At 58.0% G+C, this 12,686-nt stretch overlaps 3 protein-coding genes across 3 annotated transcripts; all 3 read right to left on the bottom strand.

The window, feature by feature from the left end:
- Nucleotides 1-1,199: 1,199 nt before the first annotated feature.
- Nucleotides 1,200-2,732, bottom strand: iPGAM (putative phosphoglycerate mutase; the record flags this gene model as incomplete). Its single annotated transcript, XM_001567957.1, has 1 exon — nucleotides 1,200-2,732. The coding sequence occupies one exon, from the start codon at nucleotides 2,730-2,732 to the stop codon at nucleotides 1,200-1,202; it is 1,533 nt and encodes a 510-aa protein (XP_001568007.1).
- Nucleotides 2,733-4,775: 2,043 nt separating this feature from the next.
- On the bottom strand, nucleotides 4,776-6,281 carry LBRM_33_2380 (putative glycerolphosphate mutase; the record flags this gene model as incomplete). The annotated part of the gene is made up of 1 exon (XM_001567956.2): nucleotides 4,776-6,281. One exon carries the CDS (start codon nucleotides 6,279-6,281, stop codon nucleotides 4,776-4,778), a length of 1,506 nt encoding a protein of 501 aa, XP_001568006.2.
- A 1,569-nt stretch (nucleotides 6,282-7,850) lies between these two features.
- LBRM_33_2370 (putative copper-transporting ATPase-like protein) lies at nucleotides 7,851-11,261 on the bottom strand (the record flags this gene model as incomplete). Its single annotated transcript, XM_001567955.2, has 1 exon — nucleotides 7,851-11,261. One exon carries the CDS (start codon nucleotides 11,259-11,261, stop codon nucleotides 7,851-7,853), a length of 3,411 nt encoding a protein of 1,136 aa, XP_001568005.2.
- Between the last annotated feature and the right edge of the window lie 1,425 nt (nucleotides 11,262-12,686).

Here is a 12,686-nt window from a genome sequence, read left to right as displayed (position 1 = left end):
GGGGGGGGCGTGCGTGCGTGCACGAACATCACCGAGGCGCATACACGCGGGTGGAAGGAAATAAAACAGAAAAGAGCAACGGCGTTTTCGCGGGCGCCGTAAGAGGAACAAATTAAGAGCGAAAAGGTGCAGCAGTAAGTCATGGCATGATGACAGTGGGGGCGGGCACACACTCCATCAAGTGAGGAGCAGTCGATAAGAGAGAAAATGCAAAGTCCCGGTATCTCCGTCTGGGCAGAGTCGCCAAAGCTAAGATGGTGAAGACGAAGGTTGAGGAAAAGGCGGAAATCCGCCAACGGAGGTAAGACCCCCTTTTTCTCCTGGCTGCTCTGTCTCTCTCGCCTTCCGTTAGTCAGCAGTAAGGGAGAATGAGCAGCAGCGTACAGGTGTAGTAGAGAAGGGATTCAAAGATAGGATCAACAAATCACACGCCTGCCACCACCACTGCCAAGCCTTCTCGCATGTCTACCGAGATACGCACAGAAGGCTGAGAAAGACATCGAGAGAACTGACAAACAGCACGGCGCCTCATCACCGTTCACTCGCCGTGGATGTCGCTCGCTCTCTCGCTCTCGCTCATCCATTTCACTCCTCTGTGGTTCGCGTGCTCGCGTGTGGTGCGTCTCATGGCTCACCAAACGGGTCGCAAAGACAGAAAAAAAAGGCAGAGAAGAGAAACCAAAGCACCTTGACAAGGAGTCGACTTGGTAAAGAGTGAGGACCACTGGAGACTAAACCAGGAGAAGGAATGACGAGTGAGAGGCTGTTGTGGAAGACGCGAATGAGTGAATGAAAAGGAGAGAGGGAGACAAAGTCCAGCAACGCCATCACCAACCTCCCTTCTCCCTGCCCCCTCCCTCCCTCCCTCCATCCCCTCCCCCGATCGCGAAGACGTGAAACAATAAGAAGCCCAGGCAGACCAAGAAAAATGTGTGCACGTCCGTCACTCAAATGGGAGAGATGAATGGCCATGATGCCGAGTGCCTCCGTCTCTCCAGCAGTGGCGTCGCTCATCCACTCAAACACCCTCCCACCTCTCTCTCTCTCCGCCGCTTTACACAAGGCCGCCCTCGCGAGGAAAACAAAAATGCCTTCAAGCAGTTGATCATCTGTACGATACGGAAGGAAAAGGGCAGACAAAACCCAAAAGATGGGCATTGTCACGGCACGCAGGAACTCACAGAGACACACGCTACGGCTCACATGTACGGGGCGCCGGAGCTCATGGAGCCCAGCAGCTGCTTGTTGCGGTACTTGTATCCGTTGAACTCATTCAGGGACAGCGGCAGGTTCATCGACTCCACACAGCACTCATCCAGACGGAAGCAGCTGCGATGGTGCAAGCGAGTCAGGGTGCACAGTGACCCAGGCGGCGGCGACTTCATCTTGTGAAACGTATCCACCGTGAGATAAAACCAGCGCTTGATAAACATGCGCATTGTCAACCCGTGGGTGATGATGACAACGTTTGTATCCATCGGGAACTCGACGCGCTCACGCTGAAACGCATCGAGAAAGGAGGTGATGCGGTCACAGACATCCGCGCCGCTCTCGCCAAAGGGAAAGCGATAGAAGAACCTGCCGTATCGCTCACGCTCTACAAGGTGATGCATGAGCTCATCCACGCTCGTGTAGCGGCCAATGTCGCCGTCTCGAAGTCGAACATCTTCGCGGACGCCAATGATATTATTACTTGTTCCGCTGTTCAGCACAAGAGATGGGTCGCGATGGAGACAGCACGGCGTGTCGGGGAAAGTCACGTTGGTAGAGGTCGATGAGGAGGTCATCGCGAGTGCAGGTAAGATGCCTGCCTCGTTCGCCGGTGTTGTGGCAGAGTTAGGCATCAAGGGCTCCTCCGCCCCGGCCGCGGATACGATACCCGCGCTTTCCTCCTCCCACCACTCCTGCGAGTGCGACAGCCCACTCAGTCTAGCCGCATCAAAGCCCTGCAGCACGTACCGCAGCGACTGCCGAGATCGGATGTAGGGAGAGTAGTAGAAATAGACCGGATCGTCGCCAATCAACTCACTCAGCGCACGTCCCGCTGCGATTGCCTCACGCTTTCCCTCCTCTACCAATGGAATGCGCCAGTCGGGCGTCTGCACGTACGTGCTCACATCTTCGTTGGCCTCGCTGCGGCCGTTCCGAATTAAAATAATGCGCTTGACCGGTTCTGTGAAGCGGGACACCGAGTAAAGCAGCGAGTGCGACGCGCCTGTCTCTTGCGAATTGGCGGCCTCCGACGGCTCTGCTGCAGAAGAGAATGCAGTGGACACTGACGCATCGTGAAGAGACTCCGGCGCAGCCCCATCAGCATCTCTTGGGGTGCCGGCGGTTGAAGATGAAGACTGCACTGAGGGTGGCAACGACGGTGCGGCAGCTTCCTTTGAGGAAGCAGAAGACGCGGAGAGAGTAGGCGTGGGCATCAAGGAGGACGTGTTGTGAATATTCTTTCCCTGACTGCAGCCCTGGTTACTACTGGTGAAGAACATCCGCGATGCGGCAGCGCAAGAGGAAGAGTGCGCACCAGCAAGCGCTGTCGCTAACGTGGGCTCCTGCTTTTCTGAGGCCTGGGTCAACGCAGCTGGCTCTGGCGTTGCATCGACAGCAGAGTCAGGGTGGCTTGCTCGAGAAAGCGCAGCTCGAGACAGGGGGGCGGAGCTTGAGGAGGCCGTCAGTGACTGCCGGCGTGCGAGCTGGCGCTGTGAAGTGCTGCGAATCGAGATGGACATGCGCTGCTCGCCATTTGGCTTGCGAGTTGAAACCCAGCAGGGAGTCAAGCTTTCCACAGTGCAGTCCTCAAGCAGATGTGTCGCAGTATCCAGTGGCACCGCAGAACATGGCGGCGCTGGAAGCGGTGGCGAGGACGATGTGTTGTCCTTCGACAACCCCGAGGAGGACGCGCACCGATGCGAAGAAGTGAGTGTCATGGACATCAGTGATGCAGCTGTACCGAGCCATACCATGCGGGCTGCTCGAAAGGCGCCGTGGCAACGGCCAGAGAATACCCTGCTCGGCGCTCGAGAAGTGCGTGCGCATGTCATCAGCACGTGCTGTAGCGCATGCGGCGCAAGTGCAGTGTGCGCTACAGACGCCATGTTCTACTTCCTTTTACCACTTTTGTCCACACTGGGGCAGCGCGCACAGGCGCACACGCGCCAACGGAGCCGCACGTACGCTCCGAGGCGATCACAAGTTCACGCAAGGTAAGCGTAATAGCCAGGCGGCAGATAGAGGGAAATGGCACCAGCAAAACGATGGGGGCGCAGTGAGGAAGCAGGTTGCGCACAAGGAAGTAAAAGAAATACGTCAATGACACTCCCCTAAAGGCACTGGGACGGCGCTGAATCCGGCGCGGCAACGCGTACCCCACACGACTTCCTTCCGCTAGTGCACACGCACGCGGCGGTAAAGCACAGCGGAGCGAAGAGGGCGTCAAATCGGCCCCCCAAAAAAAAGGGAGGAAAACGGCACACCAACGGAAAAAAAAAAGAAAAACGAAAAAAAAGCAGCAAAAACGCCAAACTCAGGCGGGCGCACACGCACGCGCGCGCAGAGGAAAGCGGGGCACTGTCAGGGGCGCGAGTGAGCCCACACTGGGCGAACCCAAACGAGAAAAATACCAGAAGAAGCGAAAGGGAGAGCGAGAGAGGGAGAGGGGGGAGATGAGAAGGCTCTAAAGAGGGAGAGAAAGAGAACCTGTGACGGACTCGAAGGTGTATGCCAAGAGCAAACGAAAAGTGAAAGGAAATCGAGCGGAGCTAAGAAAATCGCAGATGTCCTAAAGCAGGGACACGGTGGAGTCAGTGAGAGACAAAGAGGGAAAGCAGAGGATGCCTAAGAAGAGAGGCAAGAGGAGAAAGAAGAGGAAAGTCAAAGGCGCAGGACTACTCCCACTCAAAGGAACGCTGTACGTGTCTATGTGGATGTAATGTTGTGGAGTACACAAGACGAAGGAAAGACTGCCGTCATCAAACGTAGTGAAGGCACGAGACACAGACAGGGAAGAGAGTGAGAAGAGAGGCAGCACATGAGAGGTCAGAAGAAGAGATGCTATCCGTGAAGAAGAAGAGCAGCATGTGGATTTGTCCCCGGAATAGCGAACTTTGAAGGAGAGCAGGGGAACCTGCCTGGGGGTGGGACAGAGGGTAGAGGGGCAATTTCGACGGCCCTCCTTCATAATGTCGGATTAGACGGCCAGAGACTACCGCCGGAGGGCGAGTGGAGGGATGAGCACGTGTGCTCTTTCCTTATGAATGCCTTACAGCCGGCGGAGTCTTCGTGGGGTAGCAAGCTTGCGGAATAGCAACGCTTTAGCCTTCACCCCTATGCTCTCCTACTCTTGTTACCGCCAGAGTTCTCCTCCTTTTCTTTTTCCTGAGTCGTTTGAAAAAAGCGGGGACGGCAACGTTCTCGTGCACACCCACGCTCAGCACAGCAGCGAAAGAGAAAAGAAGCAAAGACACCTGAGGAAGAGTCGACGTAACCACATCGAGTTGACACACATGACAAGCCGCAGGTGCGAAGAGCGAGACGTGCGAAAGAAAAAAAGGAGAGAAAAGTGATGCGCAAAGACGCTGAGAGGTGAGAAGCAAGAGGGGTGGACGACCAGAGGGAAAAAACTCTGGCCGCACTTTCATGTGTGCTCACGAACAAGACAGCAAAAGGCCTTCCTCCCTCCGCAGCACGCGCAGGAGAAAGGGCCCTACGAGAGCGCAAAGGAGAGAGAAGGAAAGAAAAAAGCCCAGGGGATGAAGCAAGTGGGGTAGCAGCGACTACTCCGCTGAGCCCATCTTTGGAGCGTCATCGGTGTCTCGGCAGAACTTCCAGTCGCAATTGGGGGTGCAGTTCATACAGGGAGAAGACGACATAGGCTGGGTAGCGCAGTCCGAGGCAGATAGCACGGCGTGCCCTGCCGTAGAGGCTAAAGCGTCGGCGCTCTCGGTGATGCTAGTACTAGTACATGATGGGGATGCGCTCGTTGATGGAGAAAACCCCGTTACCATCGATGTGGAGGCCTTGCGTTGCCGCGGTGGTGGGGCCGGGGCACCGACGCCGCTGTTGTGAGCGTTTGACATGGAGTAGTGGTTCTCGTCATCGTCCTCGGCCACCGCCTCCTCCATGGCTTTCGTGGGGTCAACAATACCGAGGAACTTCTCACGGTACCAGTGGGTATCCTCGCAGCCGTCAAAGCGCATCATCTGCAGAAGCGGGTCGCTGCCAAACAGGCACTTGCTCATGTCGGTCATAACGAGGCGGCCGAGTCGGTCGTCGCGCTCCAGCACGATGATGGCGCAGTTGGGCGGGTTGCACATTGTCTCGAAGACCTCCATCGGCACACGGAACCAGCGAGCGATGAAAAGACGGATAAGAAGCCCGTGAGCGATGATCAAAACATTCTGGTCATCACCAACACTAGCTCTGTGATCGCTCGGCGGTAAGACTCCGTGAGCTTCAGGCTCGCACAAGTCATCTAGGGGCAGTGAGTGGTGCGGCGCTGTACGCCAGATCGTCCTCCGCAGACCGGTGGAAGATGTTGTGGCTTCCTTGGACGGCGGCTTCCATGACGGCGACGCAGTTCCACTCCCCATCGATGAGGCCACAGGGCCTCCTTGTGATAGCGGCGCGTGGGAATCGCAAGCACTGCCTGCAAGGCCATCGTTGTCCGCACTACACTGACCGAGCTCTTGGTAGCCCTGGCCTCCTCGTGTGCATTGTTCCGTGCATTCGTTCATGTTTGGCACCGTCAAGCCGATGCTCTCACGCAGGAGGGAGTCAAAGAAGCCAGAGACGCGATCGCCAACGTCGGCGCCGCTTTCCCCAAACGGAAATCGATAGTACAATCGCCCAAAGGCGTGACGCGCAGCCCATGTCGCGTTCATCTCATTCAATGGCTGGTAGTTGCCCATCTCCTGCTCACGCAGTCGCTCATCCTCGCGCTCGCCCTGGATCTGCGACTCGTCAAAGCTTCGGCGGATCTCGCACAGCGTCTGCCGAGTGCGAGCGTACGGAGAGTAGTAGATGTACAGCTTCTCCCCCTGGATGATGTTGCGGAGTCGCTTGCCGCAGTCGTACGCCTGCTCCCGCCCGCGCGCCGTCAGCGGGATCTTCCAGTCTGGCGTGTTGCTGTACACTTCCTGGTTAACATTGGCCACAGACTCGCCGTGGCGCACGAGGAGGAGTCGTCGCGGCAGCCACGAGTGTTGTATGCGGCGGCTGTCTTTGCTGGTGAAAATTTGGTTAGGGTAGGAAAGGCGCCTGCGCGCCGCTGTCCACCACATAATGGCGACTCAGTAGACGGACGCTCGGTTATACGCTTCTTATAAACTGGCTTCTATGTCCGTTGATAGCGTATGTCTACGATGCGGTGTACTCTACCTTCGGGGAGGGGGGGAGGGTGGACCATGCACCTAGTGCTACTGGCGATACGTGAGTGGAAGGTCTTCACGCTTGGCTCAGCGGCGAAGAAAGAGTAACAAAACAAGCGAAGAGAGCGGAGAAGGTGAAGATAATAAACGATAAGGTGGCCAACGATGTCCACAGCCCTACGCAGCTGCGACAGCGCTTCGTGCTCACGCGCTGGAGCTGCCTACTTGGCAAAAAAGGGGTGAGAGGTGGTAGGGAAGACGGCGTGGAAACAACAGGTGCTACTAGCTCGTCCAGAACGTTGTGCTGTTAGAGCGCTAAACAATGCCGAACGTCGATAATCTCAAGACGGCGCTGTCCCCTCCCCTGTGTTCTCCATCTTCTTGATTCCTTCTTCCAGAAGCACGTCACTCACGGCCCACGACTGTCCTTACTCATTTCTTCTTACCTCATGCCGCCCCAGCCATCTGGGCACGACTCCAGCCCCAAACTCCCCCCACTGCCACTCGGCAGGGCGCCGAACAGCCGCGCCCATTGTGCCGGCCGCCGCCTGGCGCGTCCCGCGGAGCGGCGCAGGCGCCTCACACCAGCGGGCAGCGAGGAGCCGGGTGCAAGGCGCCCAAGCCGCGCGGACACTCTGCATATAATAGCGCATGGTGCAAAGGGGCCCGCTGTCGCAGGCCTCTCCGGCGCAACGCCACCCAGGCCCGGACCGCCGACGTCAATGACAATACACCGCTCCGACCTCCCCTGCGTCGTGGGGACCTCACCCTGCCGCCACCAGAGGCGGGTCGGCATTAGCAGGGGCAGGGGGTAGGCACTGTCTGGACCCCCCACACACACACACACATACAGAGAGAGAGATCGGGGGTGCGGGGGACCCCCAGGCGTCCCCCGTCATGGGGGGAGACAACTAACAACAACCAAGCGATACAGAGAAAGGGAGAGAGAGAGAAGGGTAATGACTCTCAGAGTGCTGCGCATGGCACCGCACACGCAGCCGCCCTGTGCGTGGCGCCAACTATGAGACGCAGTACGCAGAGAGCCAAGGGTCCAGCTGAGGTCCGTGTATCGGTAGTAAGTGGCTCGCATGCTTCGTTCGCAGGAGACGCTTCTTTGCTCGCTGTTGCGCCTCTCAATGTCGCTGTTAATGCCTCACTGTTGTCACCATGTACTGTGCAGCTAGGCGTGTTGGCGCGGAGACAGGGGAAAGGGGGTAAGGCGGGGGTGGCGGTGGATGTTGCATGAAGACTAGTCACAAGAAGAGAGTTAGAGGAGGATGTTCTAAGCAAAACGAAAGGAGAGACGGCAAGCAAAGACGATGAAACCACACGCATGCTCATACCCCACAGGGCTACATACGGCTCATGCAGGGAGGAAGTGCTACTCATGGGTACGTACGATGAAGCACCGAGAGGGAAAGAAAAAAGGCGCGAGCGGTAAACAAGACAATAGTAACAGAGTATTCAAACCTAGCTGTTGGCTCACTCGAGATAGAAGTCGCGCTCACGATGTGCGCGGAAGTAGCGGATGGATAGGCTCGACATCAGCACGCTGAGGCTGGACAGTATCATCGCCGCACCTGCCGTGACGGGAGGAAGTTGAATTCGAAAGAAAGGGTACAGTAGCCCGCTGGCAGTGGGAAGCATCAGCAGATTGTAGCCGAAAGCCCAGAAGAAGTTGCCGTAGATGCGACGCACGGTGACACATGAGAGAGAGCGCAAGTTCAGTAGATCCACAAGGCTATCGCGTACGAGCACTGCGTCGGCCGCCTCGATCGCCACTTCAGTGCCAGCACCGAGGGCCACTCCCACATTGGCCTGGGCCAAGGCGGGGCTGTCATTGATGCCATCGCCGACGAACATCACCCGAGACCCTCTCTCCTGCAGCTCCTTCACAATGTTCGCCTTGGTGGTCGGAAGTGCCTCAGCGCACACGTCTTTCGAGTGAATGCCAGTCTCGGCCGCAATCCGGCCCGCCACGCCGGCGTTGTCGCCCGTCACCATCAACACACGAATTCCAGTCTTCTGCAGATAGCGGATGACACCGTGCGCCTCACGCTTCGGCTCGTCAGCAAGGCTGACGACAACGCACGCTGCGCCGTTGACTGACGCAACAACAGTTGTGAGACCACGTCCGTTCTCCTCCTCAACGAGTTGGGCTAACTCAGGGGCTAGCAGAACGCCATGCGCACGCAGAAACGCCACATTACCCACGAGGAGACAGTACACTCGCGGCGGCGGTGGCACGGAAGAGAGCTCGTGACTATTGTCGCTCGCTGGTGTCACGGACACTGAGGCCTCCACACCCCTGCCGCCATGCGTCACAACGGAAGACACCTCATAGCGGGCGCGGCGCGGCACCGCGTTGGCACTGTCTTCGGTCTCCGCCAGTAGCTTGGCGCTGACCGCCTTCGCGACTGGGTGGTTTGACTGCGCCTCCACGAGCCCAACAAGGTAGCGTACCAAAGCGGCATCCAAGCTGTCATGAAGCTGCGCGGCCATCATTGGAGGCGACGCCAAACCCGACATGGTGGTGTGCGTCCGAACCACCTCCAGGCGACCCTTGGTGATGGTACCCGTCTTGTCGAGCACAACGCAGTTCACACGCCGCACCTCCTCCAGCATAGCGCCGCTCTTCACCAGCACCCCGTTCTTCGCTCCCACGCCGGTACCCACCATGATCGCTGTTGGAGTGGCGAGCCCCAGTGCGCACGGACAGGCGGCAACAACAGTCGAGATAAAGAAGTTGAAGGCGAATGCCTGCCAGCTTGTCTCCGCCTCGCGCCACGACGCCGGGTACGCGTCTGTCGCACCGAGCACGAGCCACACACCGAGCGTCACCAGAGAGAAAACGAGAACAAAGGGCACAAATGACCTGGCAATCCGATCGGCGGCACGCTGCATAGACGGCTTCGTGTGTTGCGCCTCCTGCACAATGCGCAGCACCTGCGCAATCATCGTCTCTTCCCCGACCTTGTCCGCGCGGATGAGCAGCGATGCGGTGAGATTGAGTGTGCCGCCAACCACCTCTTCGCCAGGCCCCTTCGTCTTCCACAGCGACTCGCCTGTTACCATCTGCTCGTCCAACTCGGAGCTGCCTTCTAGGACAGTGCCGTCGACCGGGACACGATCGCCAGCCAGCACACGTACGAGGGCGCCCTTCTGTAGCTTCGATAGGCTCACTCGCACCTCACTCCCGTCCGGCTGCACACACACGGCTGTAGTCGGCATGAGGCCCATCAACTCAATGAGCGCGCCACTTGTGCTGCGCTTTGCCCGTGCCTCAAGGAAACGACCGAGTAGCATGAAGGTTGTGAGCATCCCTGCTGTGTCGAAGTACGTCATCATACGCGCCTGCGGGTACACAAACAGCGTAAGCAGGTAGACAACGAGGGAGTAGACGTATGTGCAGCCGGTACCAATGGCAACAAGAGTGTCCATCGTGTAGGCGCCGTGCTGCCAGCTGCGCCACGCGCTGAGGAAGAAGCCTCGGCCATAGTGGAAGACAATCAGGGTGGCGGTACAGAACTGCATTCCATTGATGATACGTGCCAGCAGTGGCCACGCCATGATGTCCATGAACATCATCAAGACCATCACCACGGCGAGTGGCACGCTCAGCAGTGCGCTGCCCATCAGGTTGCGCTCATGTTCAGTGATTTCGCGCGTGCGCTCCAGCGCCTCACGAGTGCGGCTAATGGACGAGTCGAGCTCCAGCAGCGCTGTGTCCATCACAACGTATCCCATCGATCGCACCATCTTGACTGCGTCTGTGTGGTCGCCAGGAGTGCGCGTCGTGATGACTGCGGTGCCCATGGCGAAGGAGACGGTACAGCTCAGGACAGTGGGCATCTGCAGCAAGGTGTGCTCGATTCGAGTTGCACAGGAGGCACATGACATACCTTGAACAACTAGGCGATGCTCATAACCTGACATGACGCTCCCCACATGCACCGGAATCGCTCGCAGGTTTGTGCTGCAGGTGCATTCTCCCTGCTGTGGTGTCTCGCCGTCAGCAGTGCTGAGTAGGGCGGTTGTGTCCTGTGCCGTTACGGTGTAGCCCATGTCAGCTACGCAGCCCACAACCTTCTCGAGTGGTGCGAGAGTCGGGTTGTGCAGCACCTGCCCACTCATGGCTGAGAAATTCACAGACGCGCCGAGAACACCATCGAGTTGTTTGAGCTTTGCCTCAATGCGAGCGGCGCAAGACGTGCACGACATGCCTTCGATCAAGAGGTTCGTCGTTGCTTCCACCGCGGCTGCCTTCGGCATCGCACGGACAGCCATAGGAGCGCGAAGCCACTCTGAGGCGCGAGCCTGGACAACCGGCACGGTGATGTCCATCGATGACGGCACACTAGCCTTCTCCGACAGGCACTCCTCCAAGTCATCTTTGCGAAGCAGGTGAGTCTCCTCCGTCATCATCTCCGGCTCTGGTCCGTAGGCACACATGCACCCGCGTCCACCGCAGCCGCACGGCACCCGGCGGAAGCGGCGAGAGAAAGGGGCCGAGGCGCCATGCTGTCCCAATGAACTCCTTGCCATCGACTCGGGCGTCTTGCTGAGCCGCTGCAGCTTCGATGTACAGCATGCGAACACGGAGGCGTGCGCGGGGACGTGCGAGAGGCTCGTCACACTAGGACGCAAAGGGGGAGGCAGTGGTGAGAATTGTGTCCCTTCTGGCCCCGGTGCCTCGAGCGACGGCAGTACGACAGACTGCACTCTGTAGCCCATCGACGTCACCCTCTGCTCGATGCGAAATGCCGCAGTCACATCGGTCGCGTCCACGTCCACCTCGACAAGCTGCGCGCCGAGGTTCACCGAGACCGAGTGCACCCCCTCCAGTGTCCTCAAGCTCTCCTGCATGCACTGAGCACATTCCTCGCACGTCATACCAAAAACCCTCACTGTGGCGTGGCGCACTGCTGCCCTGTCGTCAGTCAGCTGCGAAGTCCCTGTGCTCCTCCTTGTGGATGAAGGGCTGGGACCGCAGCAGCTGCTGGAATAGTGGTGTCCACCCTTACACAGGGACACAGGGACAGCGACGTGCGATGCAGATGCGCTGCAAGGCGGGGACACAGAAAGTGATACGCACTCTCGCTGCTCGCTGTAGTGCGTCTCCGATGTGGTACAAATCGCTCTCATATGCGCGTGATGTTGAGAAAACGTGCCGTAGAAGGTGAGCGATTGCGGCGTGGTGATGAAAGGCATTGTCTGTCTGTGTGTGTGTGGGTGTAAAGTGATCGATAAAAGAAAAAGGGAGATGGAGAAGGGAGAGAGTCCTGCGTGTGCCGGCGTGACTGATGAAGCCCTGAGTAGCACTCCTGCCTGCCTCGTGCTGCGTGGGAGACACTCACAAAGAGGAGAAGCAGAAAGTGGCGGTCTGACAATCGACTGAGGCTCAGGGGCTGTGGTGTGGCTACGAGAGAGAGAAAGAGAGAGAGAGAGAGAGAGAGACGCACACACACAAACGCACACGTACCGGCAAGGGAGGAGAGTCAAAGAAGGCGTGCTACAAAGAAACACAAAGTGAAAAGGCGTACAGGTCTGGAGAAAATACATCAAACCTCAGCGCAGTAAGGGGGAGGTGGTATTCAACAGCGGAAAGAGTTTCGCAGCCGCACTCCACAGAGTGGAACAACGTGACAACTGCGTGCCTGCGTGGGTGTCGTAGCGCCGCTACTGGAATTCATCAATCGAGGTATGAGCAAAAGGGAAACACACGCACACGCACACACACGCAGAGGCACGGGGTGACCACTCCGTAATCAAAGAGCGACAACGAAATGAGAAGGGAAAGAGGGAGCCGCTGTACGGTAGTGGCGCGGAGAAGTTCGAGGGCACGAGACTCGTAAGAAGAAGAAGAGGGTATGACAAAAAATGGCGTTGATGAGCGGAGAACGTCCAGGTATGATGGAGTGGTACTGGACCTACACACGTTGGGCGTGTGTGTGGGTGTGTGTAGCACGCGAAATGCGAGCGGGAGGTTCCGAACAACCGCGAGGGGGAGAAGCGTCACACAGAGGCGACGGAGAAAGAGAAAGAGGAGAGCGTCAAAGTAAAAGTAGTGGGTGCCGCCGCGCAAGCGCGTCGGCGTCAGCGGGGCAACACACACACATCCGAGTCTTGTCTGCTGCCCCATGGAAACGCAAGCTGGTGAGCTCAGATTTGCTATCCATCCGCCCTTGAACTAAGGAAGTCATACGACAACACGGAGCGATTGCGGGAGGGGGCGACAAAGTGAGCAAGAATCGCGCTTCCGCTCAGTATGCAAGGGTCTGTGCAATCTCAAGATGGCGCCATCAACCATTGCCAGCT

The sequence above is a fragment of the Leishmania braziliensis genome, chromosome 33, assembly GCF_000002845.2.
Source record: "Leishmania braziliensis MHOM/BR/75/M2904 complete genome, chromosome 33".
In the NCBI taxonomy this organism is placed as follows: Eukaryota; Euglenozoa; class Kinetoplastea; order Trypanosomatida; family Trypanosomatidae; genus Leishmania; species Leishmania braziliensis.
This window is presented reverse-complemented; position numbering and strand designations above follow the sequence as displayed.